Source organism: Lycorma delicatula, chromosome 7, assembly GCF_047948215.1.
Source record: "Lycorma delicatula isolate Av1 chromosome 7, ASM4794821v1, whole genome shotgun sequence".
Lineage (NCBI taxonomy): Eukaryota > Metazoa > Arthropoda > Insecta > Hemiptera > Fulgoridae > Lycorma > Lycorma delicatula.
The window spans coordinates 115,256,860-115,281,732 of NC_134461.1; the positions used below are offsets into that span (position 1 = coordinate 115,256,860).

At 30.8% G+C, this 24,873-nt stretch overlaps 1 protein-coding gene across 7 annotated transcripts in view; it reads right to left on the minus strand.

Annotated features, from left to right (window-relative positions):
• The window catches only part of LOC142327389 (uncharacterized), a 50,343-nt gene continuing 25,470 nt past the window's right edge, over nt 1-24,873 (minus strand). For 6 of the 7 annotated variants that reach the window (XM_075370411.1, XM_075370409.1, XM_075370407.1 and 3 more), the window contains 5 exons: nt 16,704-16,842; nt 11,169-11,264; nt 7,561-7,686; nt 1,547-1,762; nt 1-178 (listed from right to left, as the gene is read on the minus strand). In XM_075370411.1, coding sequence (XP_075226526.1) covers nt 1,551-1,762; nt 7,561-7,686; nt 11,169-11,264; nt 16,704-16,842 — 573 coding nt within the window. In that variant the 3' untranslated portion in view covers nt 1-178; nt 1,547-1,550. The remainder of the gene's footprint in view (nt 179-1,546; nt 1,763-7,560; nt 7,687-11,168; nt 11,265-16,703; nt 16,843-24,873) is intronic. The other variant, XM_075370412.1, reaches the window with a different exon arrangement.

Consider the following 24,873-nt stretch of genomic DNA (forward strand, 5'->3'; position numbering starts at 1 on the left):
TTAACAAAAATAAAATTTTTACTTTTTTTAAAACAATTCTAAAAAAAATGTAATCTTTCACAGCAATAACTTAAAAAATAAAGTAAATAATATGTAAGAGTTATAAAGGAAGATTTTTTATTCAGAGATAAACATATCCATTTTTTTAAGCACCCCACATCATATTCTTTGAACGAATCTAGAAAAAAAATTTAACTATGTACATATTTTTAAAATATTAAAATTAATTAACAAATCAATTACAAATTACATAGAAAATGTTATTCCAGAATGTCTTTCCAGAGCAAATTTTCCATCTCCTTCTTCAGTGTGGGTAATGATAAATATTATATTTCAATTACTAAAATGAGATAAGACTAACACTGCAAAATGATTAACTCTTATAATGAAAGCCACCTAAATAGTCTGAGCCACCAGCTCATGCTACTTTCTCCACAGCCTACTTCAATTTTTCAAAATTACTTTGTTTCCATCATTTAATTTAAAATAGTTTTGATAGTTTTTCTTTATTAGTGTTTGTTTGCAATATAATTAAAAATATTCAGGAATGTATTTGAGTCTTGTATAAAGACAGATTGTATTTGATTTGTCATGACGGAACAAATTAAAATGTTAAAATAAAATGAGTTTCCATATATAAGTTGATATTTATGTTGCAAGAACAGTTTTTAAATTTATATAAAGATTACATTTGAAAATCATTAAATTTATTCTAGTATTCAAAGTAAAATTTTTGTAATAAAATGTCTAATTTATGGTTTTCTATTCATCACAACTAAAATAACGATCAAATTATTGTGAGAAAATAAAGAAGTTTTTTGAAATTGTCATTCTTTTGTTTGATTAAACAAAATTATTAAACTTATTTTAAATCAATAAATCCTTAACTTAAAAAAATATAATAGAACTGTACAATCTAACCTAATATTGTTCAAAATAATACCAAACCAATGAATATTTTGTTACTTTTCAGAATGCTATAGCTCTTCAAAACCTTTTTCTCTTACAACATACATATACTTGAAAAAAAAGCTTTTGGATTGTAAAAGCTACATTAATCATAATTATCAATAGACATGGGTCTTAACATGTATCTACAACTCACCAAGGTCTAACCGGTAAAGATTCTTATTTTACTTCAGTATTTTGTATAATTGGAAAGCTTTTACTATATAATATTAAACAATGTTTTTTTTTTTTAATTTTAAGAAAAAAGAATATAGTAAATAAAAAAGAATACACTGTAAAGTTTATGGGGATCAATGTGGAGGCAACCTTACATGAGGAACTACTCCTATAATTACAGATTGTTAAATAATTTATATTAATAAGTAACTAATCAAAATACTAAATAAATTATAAAAGTAGTATTTAAGTAAGAAAAAAATAAATTTAATTGATATATATCTTCATTTTGAATGTTTTAGTAATCCTTTAAATAATAAAAATTAAATGATATCAAACACGAAAAACTAGACTGAAACACAAAAAATGTAAGTATATGTACATTATTTATAGAAAAAATACCATGTACAATTTTTCTTACACTATTAGCTATTGAAGGAATGGAGTTTTTCAATTGATTCAGATAGCTGTTCAAGACTTGTCATTAAGGCAGTCATATTTTCAGCACCCTGTCTTAATCCTTCATCACTCAGAGGTGGAAATAGTTCCTGCTGTGCCCCCAATTCGAAGTGCAAACGAGCCAATCTCTCTTGTTGTTCCCTGATTCCTGTCATTTGTTCCATACTGCAATCTTTACCTGTTTCATAAAAATTAATTCATTATGTCAACATATCTGTCATTAATTAATTACAACATGTCTGTCAAATCACCAAATGAAAACAAATTTATGTATCACCCATTGTGAATGACTGACCAAACAATAACAGAACAAATACTGCTGAAATGAAGAATCAAATGTAAGACACTAAACTTAACTGTTGATCAGCTGTTATTGCCAATTTATGAAAAAATAAAAATATTTAATATGTTTCAGAAGAATGACTTTCAAATTTATTTTTATAATATTTAGCGTTTGTATTAAATTATTCTGTTGTAAATCACATCACTTTTTCAATGCAGTTTGTGTGTTTTGTTTCTAATTAAAACTGAATTTCTCACATTTGTGTTTCCTTTTAATAGTCATTACATCAATTTTTTTAGAATTAAATTCTCAACAAAGTTAACTAAAATTTTTATTTGCTTATATGTGAATTTTATTGCAAACCTAAAAGTGCATTTTCCGACAAAACATGTTTGTGTTTCACCCCGTTTTCTTAAAACCTAAGTGAGATAGAGGTCTGGGACAAATTTTATTCAATTTCATAGATAAAAAACAATAAAAAAAGCACCAAATGTACACCTTGATTTTTAAATATTTCGGGAGCCAAAACTTGCTAATGAACTGTTTTTTAACTTATGTTTATGTAAACTTTTTTTTTTATTTTTGGCTACAGAACCATCTCCCAAGAGATTGCTGTGCAATTTGGAATCGCCCCCTCTATATATATATATATGCATTTTTTTTCAAACAATATATATATATATATATGTATATATATATAAAAGCAGCTGATGTCTTTGAAAAGCAAGATTAAGGACCGCATAGGTATACAAACAAATTTAATTCAGCAAAAAGTTTCTATTTATTGCAAAGTGGTTTTTATGTTTTTTCTTTTATATTCAGTTATATAAATTAATATTAGTTAAATTAATATTCAGTTATATATACGAGATGGTATGACAAATTTAAAAAATTCAAACAGCTTATTTTTTTGCCAATTTGAGGGCTAACATTTACATAAAAAAGATGCACGCTAGATCATTTGGTTATCCGTTATTTTTCTGAAATTTACATATATATCTCCGGAATGGTATGACCAATTTTAAAAATTCAAACAGCATATTTGCTATCAGTACAAGGGCTAACATTTACATACAAAAGATATACGCTCGATGATTCGGTTGTCCAGTTATCTGCTCATTCTCTTAATCTGAAATTCAATTATCTCCAGAATGGGTTGACCAATTTAAAAAATTCAAACAGCATATTTCCTATCACTACAAGGGCTAACATTTGCATACAAAAGATATACTCTCGATGATCCAGTTGTCCCATTATGTATATTCTTTTATATAAAAAGAGTTGATTTCTTGAAAGTGCAAGATTAAGGACCCCATATAGGTATACAAAAAAAAATCTAATTCGGGAAAACTATTTACTTATTGCACGGGTGGTTTTTATGTTTTTCTTTTTTCCATGCGATTGCTCATGTGGCAGTATTACGCTCATTTCCACTGCAGAACTACTTTTTTTCCTGAAATAGCCAAAAGAATCATTTTTTAGTTATTTATCAATAGGCCAAATAAAAAACATATGTTGTCGATCGTTATTTAAAGTTATCAAAGATTACAAAATTTCTATTTTTTAAATGAAACATCATAAAAATGAAATTAATGACAATGATAAATTTCAATTTTTAGAAACTTTTGAAGTTTTTACAACCTTTCAATACCGAATATTAAAACGTGAAAATTTACTGTGCAAGTGAGTGAGTACAGATTTTTTAAAAAAAGAAGGAATGTTCTACTTGAAAATCTATTGAGATGCACTTTTCATCCATAAGTTGCAGATTGATAAATGGAGCTGTAGCTAATAAATCATTTCAATAAGTTAATCACGGCGAAATACTAATAAAACATTTTATGAAAGAATATTTTGTGATCATTTAAAATCAAAAAAATAATATCAGATAACAATATCAGTAACATGTGTTAATAATAACTTTTTTTTAAATATGTTGAAACTGAAAACAGATAAATACATCACCTAAAAAAAATCAAAACCATGTTCTTATATATCGTGAAAATAATTTATGTTTAGTGCTTCTTTAAGGTGCTAAACTTTAATTGTGTTTGATAATTTTACTCTGATTGTAATAACTGTTTGAATTTCATCAACAACTGAAATCAAATTAATTATCAAACTGAAAAATTTGGTGGTATTTTACAAGTTGAATTTATATAAGTTTAGTGTTGTGAATATGGATTTAGAAGAACTGTGTTTTTCTCAAGGACAACTCTAAGTCGGATGCTTCAGAGAAACAATAGTAATGTTACTTAAAATTACTTTAAACATCTCATGGTCAACAAAATCTGCTCAAAATGTAAATTCAAAATTTGACTTAATCCTTTATTAAGGACTCAACAACACTTTTACTAGATTATTTATTCATGTTCGATTTTCCTTTCATTATCTTTCACTTGTAATTTCTTTAACCTAAAGACAGATAATCTACAATGAGATGAAGCCTCATAACCATAAAAGTACATGCTATGTACATATCTCAAGATCATATTTTTTGGTTTCAGATAGCAAGTCAGCAGCAGCACTTTTCTAAAAGCAGGATTTTGTTCTGATATACTCTGCTACCCACCTTCTGTATTGTATGCGATTCCCAGTAACCAGCCGATGTAATTTTACATCTGAAAAAATTTCACACAACAATTGCAGACACTTTGCTTAAATGTTCTGGCTAAATTATGTACAAAAGCTGGTGTAAGTTATAAAACAAATAAAAACATTATTAACCGCAAACTTCTGGGTATTTTGAAACATTCATAAAACTAAGTTTTCTGCATACATAAAGTTTTCTGCTGTTGATTAAAGAGGGTGTGTCAATCATTCTGTCTTGTAAATACATGGGAATATTGACCTCCCTTGTTATTGATGGAAACCAATGTTTACAGAAGTAGAAATAAATGACTGCATAATAATCTACTCAAACATAGAGTACAAATTGTACACTTTACAGCAAAATAGATCATGTTTCGTTACTTTGCTATTTATGAGAGGTGGATCAAAAAGTAAGTTACACCCTTGCTGTGTTCTTGAACTGAAAGGGATGTCTTATGATGGCAGCATTAGTTGCGTTGTTGTCTTCATGCTCCCCCAGCAGCAATTCTGTATGACATTCAGTATGTTTGTAGTAATGTTGTCAATATGGCGTGTCCTCTGGACATTTCATCCAGCATATGAATGTGTTCAGTAGTACAATTTTTGTGGGCAAAAGATTACAATGGTTGTGAGATTCATCGCCAAATTATTGAAGTATACGGTGAGAATGCAATGTTACGCCTGATGATCACAGAACGGTGCCAAACATTCAGAAATGGAGGAACAAATGTGAGTGATGAACTGCCCGCTGGACGTCCTTCAACTGCAAACTCGAAGGTACTGGAGAACGTGTGAATGAAATGATATTGAGTAACCAGCTCATTAAAATTAGGGAGATTGCAAGTGAACTTAACATCAGTTATGATAGCATGTTTGCGATTATTCAGAATCAGCTTGATTACCGTAAGATGTGTGCATTTGGGTGCCACAAACATCAATGTTTTGCATCTGCTCTTTCTTTTCTTCAACATTATTCCAGGAATGGTCCACAGTTTTTGAAACAAATCATCACAGGGGACGAGAACTGGGTGCTTCATTACACTCCTGAGACTAAACGAGCATCATGTGAATGGAGATATAAAAATTTGCAGCAGCCAAAAAATGTGAAAACATCTCCACAAGGTTATGCGGACAGTCTTTTTCAATTCTAGGAAGTTGTTTACAGTGAATTTATGCCCTGAGGAGCAAAAACCAATGCCGAATCTTACTGTGAGACTTCAAAAAAATTGCGTAAAGCCATTAAAGATCAAAGACCTGGAAGATTGAGCGATAGGGTTGTTTTTCTTCACGACCACGCTACTCCTCATTTAACTTCATGTGACAAAGGAGCATCCTACAACTACCACATGTTTGGTTCTGTCAACAGAGACCTGGGAGGGGAGCGTTTTGCTAATGAAGAACTTAAGCAAGCGGTCCTTAAATGGTTGAAGGAAATTGGACAAAATTTTTATGCGAGTGGTACTGAAAAATTTGTAACAGGGTATGAAAAGTGTTTAGAAAAACTTGGTGATTATGTCGAAATAGATAAAAATATATAGTTTTTTGTTCGGTTAAAAAAAAAATTGTCTTATAAATGTGTTGTTTCATAGAGGGGAATGCAACTTACTTTCTGATTGTTCCTCATATATATATGTCATACGTTAAAACAGATTATCTTATGTTATATTCAGCAAGGTTTTGTTTAAATTTTTATCAATAAAACAAACTATTATAAAAACAGACTGAAGTAAATTGTACAAATTAAATTTTAAAATGTTCATTTGTTTTAAAAAGTGCTTCAAATTTTTTAACGACTTTTATTATACAATCTGGTACAGTTTGATGTTACAGAAGTTAAAATTTTATATTCACAACACCTCTGATCATAATTAGTTTTTTTAAATATTTACTGAACTTTTTAGTAATATTTTTTACAGAATTACCTTTTCCAATAAAGGTGGCTGCAGTTAAAATTATATTACAGTTTCCTGTTTTTTATTCTTTTCTGATATTGTTAAGTTATATTTTATTTAGTTTTAAAAACTTAGTCATTAACCTAGTCAATACTTCCAAGTTTGTTTAATTAAGCTGTCTTATGCGTAGAATGCTATTGAAAAGATTAATTTTTATATGCATGGGCTCTAGAATGTTTGTATTTTATACGTTAACCTAGTTTTTGAACATTCATAAGTAAATTCAGTATGAGTCCATCCAGTCAATTGTACACAAATTCTTAAATATCTATGACATCTTAAAAGTCTATGTACAGAATTGTTTTATTAACTCACAACAGCATTTATTATTGGAACTAGCCTGTATAATAACAGACTTAATTTTAGTCACCCTCCTGTTCTTTAAGCAACATATTAAATTGTTAATCCTAACAAGGATTGAACCAAGAACCTTCTGCATTAAATAGCACTCAATCATGGATGTCAACTATAGAGATAATTCTGTTAAATCTTAAAATGAGATGTAATCATCTATAATCTATTGGTTTAACTTAAGATTTCTTTTTCTCTTGAGGTAAAATATTTTTACTCAGCTGTCAAAATCTTGTGGCTTAACGGGTTAGCATGCTTGTCTATAACAAACCTGGTTGTGGTTTAGAACTATTATATCACAAAATTTTGTAATAAAAAATTATTATTTATTTATTTTCAATAGATTCTTTGAAATCATTTTTAATTAATTTTTTTTTTTTTTTTTTAACATTAATTGATATTCAAATCTGTGTATAAATTTTTGCTTTTTGATGTATATATAAAACAAAATTGCCAAGATATTTTTTAGGAAATGAGTTCACTAAGAAGAAAGTTTATTTAAGAAAAAAATTGACTTGAATAAGAAAATAATTTCTACAGGAAAAGTTTTGTGTCACAACTACAAGAGTTAAAAGAGATTTGAAAAATATACATCCAGAAATAAATGTGAATGCATTTAAAAGATTATATAATGGTTTTTACTCACTGGATTCTAACAAAAAATCAAAGCAATAAGTATGACAGTTTGCTATTACATTCATAGAATTTTTTAATGGTAAAACAAATCATTTTATTCACTGACGATTCATGCAATGTGTAGCAATTTAAATTATATAAAAAAAATTCATAAATACTCACCAAATGCTCTTAGTTTTCCTGAATGAAAATCTTCAAGAAGATGAAGTAATGCAGTCTCCATACGCCTTACATCAGTAACATCTGAGAGAAAACAGTGATGATGTATAGGACGGTCTAATTGGGACACTATTAATATCAATAAAATGGTAAACAAAACAAAAGAGAAATAAAGAAGCACAGTTAAATGAAAAATAACAGAAAAGAATTACAAAGAAAATATAATAAATTATTGAAACATAAAATAATTCAACATCAAGTCTAAAGTTGATAAACACACATAAATAATAATAATAATAATAAATTACCAGAGAAAAAAAATGCACATAAAATTCAGAATTTTAAAAACTAAACTTAATTAAGAAAAAATAAATAAATAAAACCATAAGCTGAATTTAATTATTAGAATATTTTAAAAAGAAATTAGATATCAAAATAACTCCTTTTAAAGAAGGCCAATAAAACAATATTTCTATAATAATGAAACAGATAAATTGGAAATACAGTAATAAAAGAGTAGAAGAGAAATAAAACTAAGGATTACTATATCAAAAGAAATATATAATAGAATAAAACAGTTACAGAATTTATAAAGTGGAATCAAATCACTGTATTACAACAGATACTTTAAAAATATTGAGTTGGTAACAGTCTCAAAGTAATACAAAACAATTTGAAATATGAGATACAAAAATTACATAAATCATAGCATATAAGTTGTTTATCAAAAATATTATTACAATAATTCAAACTTGACTTATAAAGGGTAAGTTTTTCTTTTACCAACCACTACCAAAATGAGTTTTTGTTACTTGCTGGGTCAATTTATACACCGAATCTTACAGTTACTGATAAGTATAACAAAATATAGGGCATTTTCAGCATTGATAAATAAAGGGAAGAGTAGAATGAAACAGTAAGAAATAGAATGGAATCATGTGTCAAAATACTTCTTCTTTTTTCATCTTTTATGATTTCTTTAGTCACGCAATTTTTTTTTCACTTTAATCAGTCCATTATCCAAGTCTCTTCGAAGGGACTGTACAGGCCTTGGTGTCCTCCCAGTCCTTTTCATACATTCCAATCTCCATGTCCTTTCCGGTGTTGAAAATATTAGTGCAGTGTTTCTTTCTTGTGAGCAAGAAGCGAGTGTTTTTGTTCTTGATTTTTTCATTTAATTTCATCTTGTCTATGATGCCTATTGGTAAGGCCAATTTCCTTCAGATGCCCTCTTATTTCTCTGATCCAACTGCATCCAGTCTTGGTGTTTTTCGAGTCAAGATTGTACTGTACCATCTGTTTCAGAAGTCTCAAATTTTGCATCGTCATGGTGTGTCCAAAGAATCCTAGACTCTAACTCTATCTAGGGTTCTACCTCTTGTACTCTATCTGTACTCTTTGTACACAAGTTTGTTGGGCACGATCCACCACTGCTCGTCTTTTTGATACTTTTTATTGCTGCAGGTTCTTCCAATTTTTTTGATCTTCTGGAGTCTGTCAGTCTGTGATTGTTCATTCAGGTGGAAGAGTGTTTCTGCTGTATGTGGCTTCCGGTTTGATATCTGTGTTGTGTTTTATTTTTGTGCTTATAGATACTTTTTTACTGTAGGTGTACCAGGTTAATTTTTGTGCTTTATCTAGTTTGTTTGTTCTTGTTTGGATTAATATTTTTTCGCTTAGGTTGTCTGTTATTATTTCTCAGGGGTACTTAAACTGGGTTATTACATTGGCTTTATTTTATTTTATTACCATTTTTTATTTATTACATTTATTTATTACCATGTTTACTTCTTTTAATTGTGTTGTTTTTTGGGGCATAATTTCAGTCTTTTCAAATGATATTTTGAGGTTAATTTTATTTGAAATTTTTTGAATTTCTAATATTTGTTTTAGCTTCATCAATGTCACTTGCTAGCAGTGCCAAGTCGTCAGCAAAACCAAAGCAGTTAGTTTTAATTTTTTGGGTCATTCCCTCATTACCATTTCCAGAATAATAGTAGTGCATTTGAATAGTAGTGGTGAGAGTCCATCACCTTGGTGCAATCCTGTTTTGATTTTAAATGGTTCCGAGAGTTTGTGTCTGAATTTCACTTTTTGACTTAGTGCTTGTGAGGGTCAGTTTTATCATGTTTATTTATATGGGATGTAGTCCGGAATGTTTTTAAATTTTTAGAAGGCATTCTCTGTGGATGCAATTATATGATTTTTTGAAGTCTACAAACATTATCACCATGTCTCTGCTTCTTTTATGTTATAATCCATTATTAGCTTGAGACACATGACGATGAGTCTCAACTAATCTGACGATGAGTCTCAAACCTGGAAGGGCTGTTCAGACTCTAGTCTGAACAGCCCTTTCAGGTTCTGAAACCTTCCTGGTATTCTCCTAGTTCTTTCTCAAGTTGTAAACCGATCCTGTTAAGGATTATTCTTGAAAGAATTTTGTCTGTTGTGTCTAGAGTGAGATTCCCCTGTAATTGTTACGGGTCTGTTTTGTCTGCTTTTTTGTGAAACAAGTGGATAAGGGCTTTAACTTTTCCAAGATGGCAGAGAAGAAATTGAAGATGATGTTCGCTCGAGTCGCCCTTCCACGTCAAAAATGAATAAAAATATAAAAAAATTGGTAATTTGATCCGATCTAACCTCAGTTAGATCGATCAGTTAACTATTTGTGCAATTGCTGAAACTATAAGAATTGACAAAGAATGTGTACAGAAAATTTTACATAACAATTTTAACATCCAAAAAGTGTGCATAAATTCTCACATTTGAACAAAAAGAAGATCATGAAAATGTTTGTTCTGCCACTGAAAATAACCGAAAATTCTTGGAAAGAATAACATGTGATGAATCCTGGTTTTTCATTTATGATCCAGAAACTAAACGTCAATCCATGCATTGGAAGACTCCAACTTCACTGAGAGCTAAAAAAGCTTGAATGAGCAAATCAAAATTCAAAGCGATGATGACTGTTTTTTTCAATATTCATGGGATTGTGTGCCTTCACTAGGTTCCTGAAGGTCAAACTATTCATCATTACTATCTTGAGGTCCTTGCTCAACTCCATGAAAAAATAAGAAAAACCAACCCGAATTGTGGAAGAATGAGTCATGAGTTCTTCATCAGGACAACACACCGGCTCACACTGCATTGTCTGTCAAGACAATGCAAGTATAAGTATAGCCATGTATAACATCTCAGTGTTAAATCATCCAGCTTATTCTCCTGACCTGGCAGCATGTGGCTTTTATCTGTTTCCCAAGGTCAAATCTGCAGTAAAAAGAATAAGATTTCAGACCGTTGAAGCTGTGAAAGTAAAAGCGGCACGCATCATGAAAGAGCTCACAGAAGACTTCTAAGACTGTTTCAAATAATGGGAAATTTGCATGGTGCATTTGCAATGGAAAATTTACATGGAAAGGAGGGTGTATATTGAAGCGGATAATAACCAAATATGTATAAAATTAAAATAAAATATTTTACAGCATTAATCTCGTTATTTAATAGCCACACCTCAGATGAACAGATTACAATAAAACATGTACTTTTTCATTAAAACAAGTTTTTTATTAAATAAATTATTAATGTTCATTAACATGTCCAAAACATACCTCTTTTTATACTATGAGGTCGGGATGTCAAAGAAGCTTGAGACGTGCGAGGCTGGCGTAAACTTAGTTTTTCATTTATGTAAAGCAATCTAGTACCTATAAATAAATGAAATTTACATATTATAATTAATAAAAAAAGACATGAGGGTGGCTGAAATAAAATGCATCTGGAACATAACAGCAGAACAAACTGTTACACAAAGCGACAGAAACTCATTGATGAATTTAATGACAATTACCAATATTTTTTTTTTAATGTTGGTTTAACTTTTATTTATAGATTTTGTTTAATTTATTCTTTTTTTTCTTATAGAGTCGAGTACGCTTGCGATGTCAATGCATCTAAAACACAGTTAAAGTTGTTAAAAATACAGGTAAAGTGAACACTAGTAATATTCATCACTGTGTAAGAGTAGCAGAGCATGGAATACCTACAGTTTAGTTTATACCTACCTACCTACCTACTAGTTTACCACATTCAAAATACAACCATCTGAAAAAAAAAATCTTTTGACAGTGTTATGGGATTCCAAATATGTGTATGTAACTAACTATTTGGAAATAGAGTCAATTGTAAATTCTGTGCAATACATAGAGATGTTGAAACACCATAGGAAACCTGTTTATAATGTTTAATAATCCACGAAGCCAGTAATTCTGCAACATGACAATACTTGGCCAAACACATCACATGCAACCTTTTGTAAAGTTGAAATCAGGACATATTCCACAACTCTGTACTCACCAGATTTTGCACCCTATGATTTTCACTTTTTTCTGCAATTAAAGAGTGATATTTACGGTATCCATTTCAGCATGGATGATGAACTGAAGCAAGCAGCGAGGTTATAGATCAAGGAAAGATCGCAAGCATTCTCTTTGCCATTTCAACCATTAGGTGAAATGTATAGTTGTAAATGATGTGTATGAAAAATACATCCAAGTTTTTAAGGAAATAAAAAGTACTTTCATGCAATTTTGTTTCATTTGATTATCTCTTTTCATTTGTGAGTTATGAGCCACTTACATTACATCTCAGCCACCTCATGTAATAATACAATCTTTTTCATGTTGATAAATCTTCATAAATGTAAATTTTTCAAAAAAATCAGAGATGGTTTTTTTAACTACAAAATAAATGAATGAGGTGTACTTTCATGCAATTTTGTTTCATTTGATTATCTCTTTTCGTTTGTGAGTTATGAGCCACTTACATTACATCTCAGCCACCTCATGTAATAATACAATCTTTTTCATGTTGATAAATCTTCATAAATGTAAATTTTTCAAAAAAATCAGAGATGGTTTTTTTAACTACAAAATAAATGAATGAGGTTAAGGATGAAATTCCAACAGTCAATTTCAAGTTTAAATAACTGACTTCAGTATTAATCAAAATGAGTATACCATTTAGTTAATCTAATTACGTCACAACTTATCATTACTTATCAATAATGATAAATACATATGGGTCTTTATATTTAAATATCTTTTCATGATTTTGTGTTCTTAAATACTTCTTTCAACATACCTGGCTAAAATTAATTTTCAATTAGAAATTTTTATTTCTTCAAATTTGGTTCAAGCATTTGAACAGAATTTTACATAACAATAATAATATATATTATCTTATCTTGGTTAATGATTAACAACCGCATTATGTATCATTTTAAAATTTTATCTGAAAGTTCTTCCTCTAATTGAAAAATGAATTTTTTCATGTTTCATCACTTTTTAGAAAAACCTATGAAAGAAAAAATTTGAAACTCTAAAAACACTTATGCAACTTTGTTCTAAACTCTTATTGAAACTTTTAACAGGAACTCTGTAAATAAAAAATGTTTCATGATTTAAGCACAATTTATCTTAAAAATATTTTCAAGAAAAAAGTTAAACCTAAAACATTTGCCAAAAAGTTTCAGGCTGGGAGGATACTTGTCATTTAATAAAAAAAAAAATTGTTAAAAGAAGACCCTTAACTACCTTCCATTTAATTAAAAATATTCAAGTATATGCACATTTCAACTATTAAATTACTACTATCAGTAAATACAAAGGAATTAATGTAAGTCAAAAAATAAATACAAAAATAAAACTTAAATAAATATCAAAGAAATAGAAAGGAGAGGAGCAGATGTCATTTTTTAAATAAATGACGTTGTTCTTAGCACAAATAGATTTTCTTTTAATATGAAGTAGGGATTTTTAATTTACTACGTATCAATCAATTCACATTTACAACAAACAGATCAACAAATCAATTTTTGTTCCTAAAAAGTTATTTTGACTTTTTGAAGAAGTATCAACAAATAACATTACATTCTAGATTAGAATATATGTAGAGTAAATAAATATTTAATAATAATGAAAGGCTTGGAATTTTATTAAGATAATTCAAAGTAAAAACCATAATATGGTTTTGTTGCAATGAAATCAATTTGATTTTCCTCATGTAAATTACACATTCCCCAACAAACAAGACACCCAGTAGTTTACATTGTATTAAGCAGAAAATTTCAATCACTTATGGCAATATTACTACTGATGGTTAGTATTGCTGAAATATTATTCAGATAACAATGGTATTACTAAACACAAATGGTTTTATTCATACTTATTATAAGATAATTACAATATATCCCATTATCGAGTTTAAACTGCTAAAACCACATTACACACCAGGGTCCTACACAGATAACAAAAGGAAATATTTAATTTTTTTTTTTAATAAAAGTTTTATTCAAAATATGTAATAATTTTATATCTTTACTCATATTTTGTTATTTGAATTACATATTTCACAGAATATCTTAACTTCTGCAAAAAGTAATGCAAAAAGATAGATAAATTATTAAATTTATTGATATAAATTTCAAAATAGAAAATTCTCTAAAATTAAAAGGCAATTTCAATTGTTAAAATAACATCATCAGTATATACTAAGCAATTGGTGTAAAAAATTAACAAATAAAACAACAAAGGCTAATAATAAGAAAAAAATGAGAATGATAAGTAAAACTAAGCATAAAAAAAATTTCTACCTGCTTTTATAGATCGAAATAAACAAATGCTGAAAAAACCCTATGTAGTATCGTTCGAAAAATTTTAATTTAAAATGGAAAGTTACCTTAAAAACAGTCTTTACCATTCAATCTCCCAACTCAGATTGTCCACTGTAACTTCATACGTGTTCTTTTAACAGAGTTGGTTAAAATAAAACTTTATTTTATAAAAAAAAATGAACCCTCAACTAATTACAAACATAGTCCCTTTAACATTTAAAAAGAGGAAAAATTATTTAGAAAAATTTCACAATGTTAAAAATTCTAAACGGATCTATTAATGTTATTAAATATTGATTCTCTACGACTATTCAATAATGAAATTTCTACAAAATAAACTAGAAAACCTTCTTCTGAAGTCAGATTTTTTTTTGGTGTCTGGATAAATTTTTTGTGGATTCTATTCCATTTCCTGTTACCTCAAATAAAATCATTAAACTCAGCTAAATTTAATGAATGAAGAAAAGATCTGAAATAAGGAGAAATTAAATAGTTGGGAAATTTATTTTATTGTTATTAATAGAAAAAATTCACTGCAGAATAAGAGGGGACACCAATAGTTCTTAAAAATTTTTAAGAATATTAAACAATTTGAGTTGGTAGGTTCTAGCAGTTTAAACTTTTTTTAAACTAACATTCTACTTTCAACAGGAATTGTTTAAAACAGTAATGTATAAGAAGAATATTATAAAATTTAATTTATTCTTATTTTATAAATATGTAAAAGTACTGGTTTCATAACGTTTTGTAAGTAATATTTATTTATTTAATAAATCTCATTTCTTCTTTTTTTTTATATAATGAGACTTTGCTGTTTAATTATAACTTTCTTAACACTAATCCTAATATTTAATGAAAGATTTTTTTAACAATAAAAATGACCATCTATTTAGTTTTAGATTTTAATTGGTGTTTTTGTTTTATATCTATTTTTTATTTTATAAATACCTCTTGAGTGTTTTCTATTTACAAATTTAGAAATTCTACTTACACTATACGTTCCATGTTTACAATATTCTTCTTAATCTAACATTATGTAAATAGAAAGTTATTTTAACAGAATTAGTAATTTGTGTAATATACTCCATAACATTTCAAGAAAAGAACTGAACAGGTTTTTATATATGTCTGGTAGAACAGATGATATACCAATAAAGTGAGCTTGTTGAAAATTTTTTTTCTCATGTACAGATACTTTATTAAATCATTATAGCTTTATAAAAACCGCAAGACTGAAATATAAGAACTTTATACTGATTAAATAGGAAGCCTATGATTAAACCTCAGCCAGTTACTATGTCTGGATAGGAAGGAATCTTCAGATAGTTCCACAGGTAAGAGTTGCTACCTCACTGAAGTCTAATAAAGAAGCAGTTGCTTTGCTGCTATCCGGAGGCACCAATATAGCACCATAGCTTGAACTGGTTAGTGGTTTACCTAACCACCATGGCATTTGTCTAAGAAGAAAGATAAATGATAAAGAAAGGAAAGCGGAGGGAACAATCCAGCCATGTAGGGACTGCCTCTGAACAGAGTTGATTGAATAGTTTAATATCTTGCTTAGGACTGATTCAATATTAGTCCATAAGTTTTAAAATTATTAAATAAAATATTTAATAACAAGGGATGGATATTTTTACTAAAAAGGTTTAAAACTTTTTAACTTTAAAGCAGCAAATCTGTTTCAACATTTTACACAGTTAATTATTAAATGATCTATATTGTACACAATTTTATTATATTAAATACATTTGCCAGAACAGTTTTGCTAACCTTGACGTACAAAATACTTCAGTTAAAAGAGAATAAAACATACTTGATTAGTTTTTCTTTAAGTAAAATGTTTTTTTTTTTCATTAATTTAGTATATACTTTTGTTAAGTAATCATTATAAACTGTAATTCAAAAATTACATTACCGATAATGAAGAATTAGTAATTTTGCTAAATGATAAAACATAATGCATAAAACCACTGTCATCTTGTCTGACACTAAAATTTTCAGAAAATTCAAGTATTCTGATGATCATTTCAAATCAATAAATCTCAACAAAAATTATTTGTAAGAAACAGGAAATTAAAATTGCTTTACAAAAATATTTTAACAGTAAAGGTAATTTTAATAGTTCCATATACAAGTAAAAGTGTACTTTTTACAAAAATATTTAAACTGGTATACAGTTATATCACTGTTATTAAAGATATGTTGTTACATATGCTTAAAGCAAATGAATTTCAGTGAATTATTCAAGAATATATAACATACAGAGATATGATATAAAGAAAAACATACATTCAAGCAAATCTATGAAAAAAAAAAATTTTTTTTTTCAAAAGTTTTGTTAATTATTATACCTTTTATTGCAAAGCCATAGATGCCTAAAATTACTCTAATATAAAAACAAAACAATTTTAGATAAGAAATTGTAGATAAATATGATAACAGCAATAGTAAAATGTATGTATTTTTTTACCAGATCCAGTATTGGATGTAGTATTGGAACCAATTGTCGGCGCAGTAGCGATACGACTTAACGAACGAGTACTTGAAGAAGCTTGGCTAGCAGCACCACGTAAACTACTAGTACCACCTACTGGTGAAGATGATGATACCTTAAATAAATTACCATCCATAACTTAATGTTTTTAATTAAATATACTAACAAGTTTAACAACACAATTATAAAAATCCCTATGACTATTCTATAACCATTGTTTTGGGTCATATAAATAATATGTTATACATTTAATAATTTAACTTAATTATTTGTTAGATGTTAATAATTATAATCACACAAATAAACAAAACATTAAACATTTTGAAAAGTATAAAACTTAATTAAGATCTTACTGAAAGAATTAAAATAAGTTTGCAATTATCACTGGTGAAAACAATTAGAAATGATAAAAAAAATTAAGAATATTTGTACCCTGCTGATCACAGTACAAACTTTTTTAAGAATAATATGAAGTAATCAATAACAATATGACAGAATAGGGGCTATCTAAAATATGTTAATGTTAAAAAAACTTAAAAGGAAAGGGCTAAATTTATTTACATTGCATGCAAAATAATAATGTTTTACAATTACAACCTGTTGAAAATTTTACCTAGTATAAATTAATACTGAAGAAGCACAAGTTCACAATAATGTGTTAATTTTTTAAATGAATTTTAAAAGGGGATGCACTTTAAAAACTCACAACTAAGTATAGTAAAAAATTCTGGTACTTGCGTATTAACACCGCAGCTACAGCTTTATTTAAAAACAAAGTAGTCAATCGGCTTTCGGTGGAAAATGGGCCGATATAGAGTTTAACATAGATTCAAAACAGTCTCTTTATTAATTTTAATAAATGGTTATTTATATTTATTTAGTTTATAAATATAATTTAACCAAATTTAACCTACGCTCGCTAACCTTGACTAATTAACAGGAGTGTTTTGATTATTTAAATAATAAATAATTGCAATAATTACTGAATTTATTAAATAAATACTCAAAAAATTACGGTATTAGTTAGTCAAGGTTAGCGAGCGAAGTGAGTGTAGGTTAAGTTTGGTTAAATTATATTTATAAAATAAATAAATATAAATAACAATTTATTAAAATTAATAAAGAGACTGTTCATTTCCACCGAAATCCGATTGACTACTTTGTTTTTAAATAAAGCTGTAGCAGCTACAGCTTTATTTAACGCCACCGCAGCGGTGGCGTTAATACGTAAGTACCAAAATTCTTATAAAATAAATATGGAATACAACTATTATTAAAATGATTATAAAAAGTATTGCTGTTCAATAAAAAATAAAACTGATTTTCATATCAATAAATCTATGCAATTAATTTGAACTCTATGACATATATTGGAAAAAAAAATGTATGCAGTTTTAGTAATAGTTTAATTGTTCAATGCCGCTTTCATGAATGTATATTATTGTACTATTCATAGGGTGTAGAATAGCAGTCCTACAGTATAATAAATGACAAAACATTCATTTATTAAGAGCTTGTTTGCTTTAGGTTTCTATGTTGATACAAATTTTAATAATGTTTAGTAGATTTCACAAGAAAGCTACCTATTGTAATGGGTACACTGATTCAACTTCCAGAAAATTTTGACATATCTTTGCGCTTTACATCCCCCAGATCCCAAAACCACCATCAGTTCAAAAGTTTATATATACATACATATATATAAATATATTTCACTTTCTTGTGGGCATGATAACTGCCATAATTTTGCGCCAATCTCTTTCAAATTGATACATAAAATCTAATGACCCAAAATCTCAGTCGAATTTATTAATGGGCAAAATTAGACCATGGGGGTGAAAATTTTTGCTTTTTCGAAAAAAAACAAAATAACGCTATAATTTTCTTATTAAGTAAAATATCAAATTCATTTAAGTTCCTGTTATTCTTTGGATAAGGGCCTAAAATTTATCTAAGTAAAGTTTTTTTAATATCACCAACCATTGGCCAAGAGGGTGGAAAAAATGGGATTTCAAAGACAAAAAAAATCATATCTCCCTTAATAAGCACAGTATCAAACTGATTTAAAGTGGTCATTATCCTCTAAACATTACCTAAAACTTTTGTCTGAAACAATTTTTGATATGTCCAACTCTTATGGCAAGGGATAACCAAAATGTTGGTGGAATTGTAAGAAGATGGGGCGTCATATCCTAAACATGTGAAACTTTATTTCACATGCAAACATTGTTGTATTGAGTAAATTTGAAGTTTTTCTTAACTTTTAAGTTGGAAATCTTTTTATCCCCTACTTAGCACCGGTGAAATCTAATTCTGCCTTTTGGCATGATGAAAGGCATTTTTTTTTGTTTCAAATTTAGGGCACATTAATGCAATGTTTTCAAACAAAGTGAAAACTTTCCAGATATCAAAATGAGATCAGACTATGTCTTCTTCTGCAATAATAATCTCACATAAAGTAATATCATCAAACGAACAAAAAATATTTTCAAACTGTATGCAAAAATAATGTCATTTTTTTGTTTTAAAAACTCCCACTTATGCTATCTAACAGAATAACACTAAGAAGCCTGTACAAAATAAAGAAGAAAAAAAATCAGTGAATTTGATGAAACATGAGAATTAAACTTGATAAAATCCGGTTGAACAAGTTGAAATGGGAACCTCCTCTTTTGAAATATGTTAAAAGTAAAAATTTACATCTTACAAAACCACAATTTATTGTAAGGCATTGGATACACTTTCTCATAATCTAGATAAACTATTCACAAAAAAGGTTATGATACATGTATAAAATCAAAATATGAAAGTGTAAAAAGATTTTAGCTGGCAGTAGTGAAGAATCCATAAAGTAAAAAAATACCATTTCCAACATTGAAAGTGATATTCAGTTCAGTAGTACGGAAATAGGCGTAGTAGCGCCAAAATCCAAGATGGCGGCCGTCGGCCATCTTGTGACGTCAGTAAGATGGTGGGAAGTGGCCATCTTGTGACATCGGTGGCGCTAGTAGTCCCAGTGTTGCCAACGTAGTTGTTAGTATTAAATAAGAATAAATGAAGTAATATTTCAAAGGTTGGTAGTATTGATAATAAGCTGTAGTGGTGTTGGTAGTCCCAGTGTTGCCAACCTGATTGTATTGAATAAGAATAAATTAAGTAATATTTCAAAGGTTAGTGTGACGTGTTTGGTGGTAGAATAAATGAAGTAAATAAATAAATATTGAAGTGAAAAAAAATGTGGATCGGCTAGGTTTCGAACCAACGGCGGTTGGTTGTTGGTTGAAGTTGACTGACGCCTTAGACCGTTCGGCTACGGTCTAAGATGGCTACGGTCTACGGCTACGATGAGCGTCGGAGTGAGTGAAATTTGTTCTATGTAAGTCGTTCATTTTTTTAATGTTGTTGTTGGTGTCTGTAACCGTCGCTGTAGTCGTGTTTTAACGCTACAGTGGTCTGTATGTGTGAGTGGGTGTGAATAAAAATTTAGACATAACTCGAGGACGTTCCTGGTTGTCGTGGCGATTGCACTGGGAGGCGTCACCGCTATGGAGAGGTTCTCGTCGTAGATCGTACACTGGGAGGCGGTGTCTGCACGTGCGTTTGCGTGCGTCAGCGGAGCGACGAAAATGTTTACCGTGCGAGATGCGGCGCTGGACTGAAGCATCTTCCATCCGACGCGGTCTAAAGTCGTCCAATCGCAGCGCTGGAATTCGAATCGGCGCATGTACACCAACCGTTAGTGTGTACGTGCGAACTGGATCGTCGAGTCAAAGAGTGGATGCGATAAGGAAGATTTTTTGATAATTAACGAGTCATTAATACAAACATGTGCATTGATGTAACCGGTTAAATTCAGTTGTGTCTGGATATAGGCGAAAAACTTCGCGTGATTTCATCATTCGCAATCTGTTATTGAACGTGAATACATCGATCGTAGAGAGATCATCTTTTCATCTTAATTAGCAAGGTAAGTTTTAATGGGACAGTACGGTATTATTAAATAACTTTTTACGTAAAAAATGAATATAATAAAATAAGAATAGATAATACATTAATAAGAATATAATACAATAAAATAATAATATATTTTAATTTGTTTCAGATATTACGAAAACAGAAATGGTATCACCGGCAGTTATCCGGGCAATAAACAACAACTATCAAACCAGACAGCGTATAAACACTGTTATCTGCGTATCTATCACCGTTATAAAACGGGATCAACAACTCTTTTACCGTTTTACCGGTTAAAAAGAAAAATGTCCGATTGACACTACCGACCGGTTCCTACAAAGTGGATGATATAGCGAAAACATTAAGCGACGAATTAAAGGAGAAACACGGAATAACCTTATTTATGCGTCCGAATAACAATACGCTAAAATGTGACGCCGTAATTGACCTAACGTCCGAAAATAGCTGGGCACCGCTGTTGGGATTTGAGAAGGTGCGTCTAGCAGCGAATAAATGGCACACGTCATCGAGACCGGTCGTCATTAAGAACGTGAACACAGTACGTGTCGAATGCAATCTTATAAGAGGCTCCCATACGAACGAATCAGAAGTTCACGTGTTGCACGAATTTACGCTAAGTGTGCCGCCCGGTTTCAAGATAATCGAATCGCCAAAGAATATAATATACTTACCGGTGAATACAAAAAGCATAAACGAAATCACTTTGAAGTTTACCGATCAGAACGGATAACTAATAAATTTCCGCGGTGAAACCATAACTGCGAGGTTACATTTAAGACAAAGATTACAAATGGGACTAATGTACAATAAGTATATAGCAGCGGAACGGTACGCAAACCGGTCCGTCGACGTTTGAACACCAGAGCGTTAACATCGCAGAACGTGATATTTCTTCGCAAACTCGGTTTTAGAGTGGTAAATCGCAATGGCAACAGAGGATATGCTGGACGTCGATGAAAGTGTTTCCTTCGACCACACGATCACCCAATATGAATATCACACCCATCTACCGTACGCATCGTCGACTTATAACAACAACGATGAAAATCGGATACCCATACACCAACAGGATGCTTACACGTTACCGTATAAAAGTTTTTTGATGATAGAAGGTACGCTGACTACCAAGAACGGCGATAAAAAGGCGGCGGAATCGTCATTGACCAACAATGCTGTACCGTTTCTGTTCGAGGATACGATACGAGATAAACGGTACAGAAATGTGTCATGTACAAAAGTTGGGAATAACGATAAAAAATATCCTATTTTTGCGTAAAAGCGAATAGAATATTTTGGAGAACTACGGATGGAAGTTTAACACAACGGATAAATTAAATGTAGACGAAAAGACGGGAAGGTTTTTGCTTCTACGTGCCTCTGCGTATACTGATAGGATTCGCCGAAGACAATAAACACATAATATTGAACGTGAAACAGGAGTTAATTTTGCTTAGATCTTCCAGCGACGAAAACGCGCTTGTTTCTTCTAAAGAGGCGCCTGATTCCAAGTTGAAGATAATAAAAGTGGCATGGGAAATTTCATATGTTCATGTCACCGATACGATGAGATTGCATTTGTTGAATATAGTAGAAAGAGATAGACCGTTGGCCGTTGCTTTTCGCACATGGCAGATACACGAGTATCCGGCTCTACCGCAAACATACATTCATGGACGTTAAAAACGTGTCCACAAACGGAGAAACCGAGATACGTGATATTCGGTTTACAGACAGATAGGAAGGATAAACCCACAGACTCTAATCAATTTCGATATGTGCGACTTGGTAAACGTACGACTGTATTTGAATTCACAGTACTACCCGAACGATAATCTACAAGGCGATGTAAATATGATGTATGATGTTTTTCAGCTTTCGCTCTTGTTATTACAACACACCAGAAGATGAATGTCCTGCTTACAGTTTAACAGATTTTCAAAATCATGTACCGTTGATCGTTGTCGATTGTTCCAAGCAGAACGAATCGCTTAAATCGGGCACCGTCGACGTCGTATTGATTTTGAAACTAAAAAAAAATATACCAGCCAATAGGGTAGTCTCATTATTCACGATACTATAGTCACGTACACACCGCTTACAGGAATAGTGAAAAAGGTTATGTAATGCGGGAAGTATTTATAGTAGATGAAGGAAACGAGAAAAAACGATATCGTTATGGCGACGGTTTCAGCTATGGATGTTAATATTGAGCACATTTAAAACAGGTACTGCAGTTGAAGTAATTTTAGCGGTATTATTGGACGACTTTTCACAGCAGCAACCGTGTCCGAAGATGACCCCGCTTAGTTGTGTAGTTGTTTTTACTTCGTCACCACCGGTTAAAATTCCATCAGTATGGTGTAATTCAACATCATCAGTGGTGGATACGGTGACGAGTTTTTACACTTCATCCAACACTAATACACTATCTTCAATCAACACAACCACCACCGCTGCTGTTATCGGTATCACCGTCTACTTTAAAAAGGTAATGTCGCGTCATCGTTGTCGACAACAACGACAGCGATGCCTGCATTGAAGATAACAATCACGTCAACGATGTTACCAATAGTTAACACTACCACTAATACAACCAACGTCAGAGGCACACCGTATAAAAAGCCCATCGTTTTCTAACCCAATCGATGATTATGATGACCTAATAGAAGAGGAAAAAGAGGAAAAGGTGGAGAGGGATACCCCTACTACTTCTACTTTAAAAGTATAAAAAGGCTTAATCCGACTGCGCACACAAATCAGTAGTTGAGCATCCGTCATGGAAGGAGGAGGTGTTTATTCGCCAGACGACACTGAATCGTTTCTATTCATGGAAGAAACTTTACATAATCGAAAACGAGCCCGAAATTACGAAACCGTTGACATCAACAACATCGACGGTGGAGAAATCGAAACCAACGAAAATCCGCAAAAATAAAAACCACATAGTAAATTTTATGATAAAACCTTCTTTAGTTGAAAAGAACACTAAGACCAAGAAGACGTAAGCGGGAGGAGACGAACACAGGGGCATCCCCCACCACCAACAGTGATTTCGTAGAAATCGTCAGCGGTTACACATAGCAGACTTCATACACGGATGAGCGTTCGTCATGGAAGGAGTTATCGAGAATCACGGCTTTCTCGGCAAACGAGGTGAGTTTGTAGTTAAGGAACTTGCGTTGTCTGTAATGGATGCTGATTCTTCATTTTCGTTCGCCGTACCCAAAGTCCAAGATGACATCTAAATACAAACGAATGGTTGGAGGGGAATTTTCACAAAATCGATTGGAATTATGGCGAAGCCGTTAACAACGACAATATCATGAAGGTGTTATGTCCGCAGTTCGCTACGATACACACCAAAGGGCTGGAGAAAGTGGAATTTTTGCTTCGGTTTCATAACGATGTTCGTCAGATACCGGACGACGCACCGAAACCGAAATTAAATTACATCGTAAATTGTCCTGTGCACAAGACGAGTGGAAAATGTGCGTTACAAACCGGTTGTTTCTATATGGAGTGGTTGAAGTTGTGTAAGAAGCCGTTGGATCTGGTGAGGGAAGCCGATCGATTGCGATCGTTTGAGAACAAACGCGGAAAACAAAGAAGAAGAATTGAACGGTATTACTATTCCTTTAACGAATTGTGTGTAAAATGTTGTTGGTGTAACGAAAGGATGGGTGTGCATCACCACTCAACTCGTTGACAAAACTGCATCAATGAAAACGTTCCGCTTTCGTTTGTTGTTGTTCCACGTCGAGTACCGCTGCAGAGCTGTCTGCTGCAAGATGTTGATGAATCAACATCTTTGGTTAGAGATCTCAATTATAGTTGTAGCCTTCCATCTTGGTTTAATGCCAGGAATATTATTTATGCTTGCATTGAATCACTTACAAACATTTACAAGAAAAAAATATAACAAACGATTCGATTGTTTTACAGTATTTTTGGGAAAAGATTTTATCATGTAAAATAAAATCTCGACGCACCGCGGTTGCTACCTCGTGGGTGGTGTGGAAACGTAACCATTGTTCTTATTTAATTGTGTAAAAATAGCAAGTGGGAAATAACAGGAAGTACAGAGTCTATATCACCGCATTGATAAGGTATATATATATTTGTCACTACTCGCTACAACATTCATTTCAAAGCACTGCTATACATTAAACGA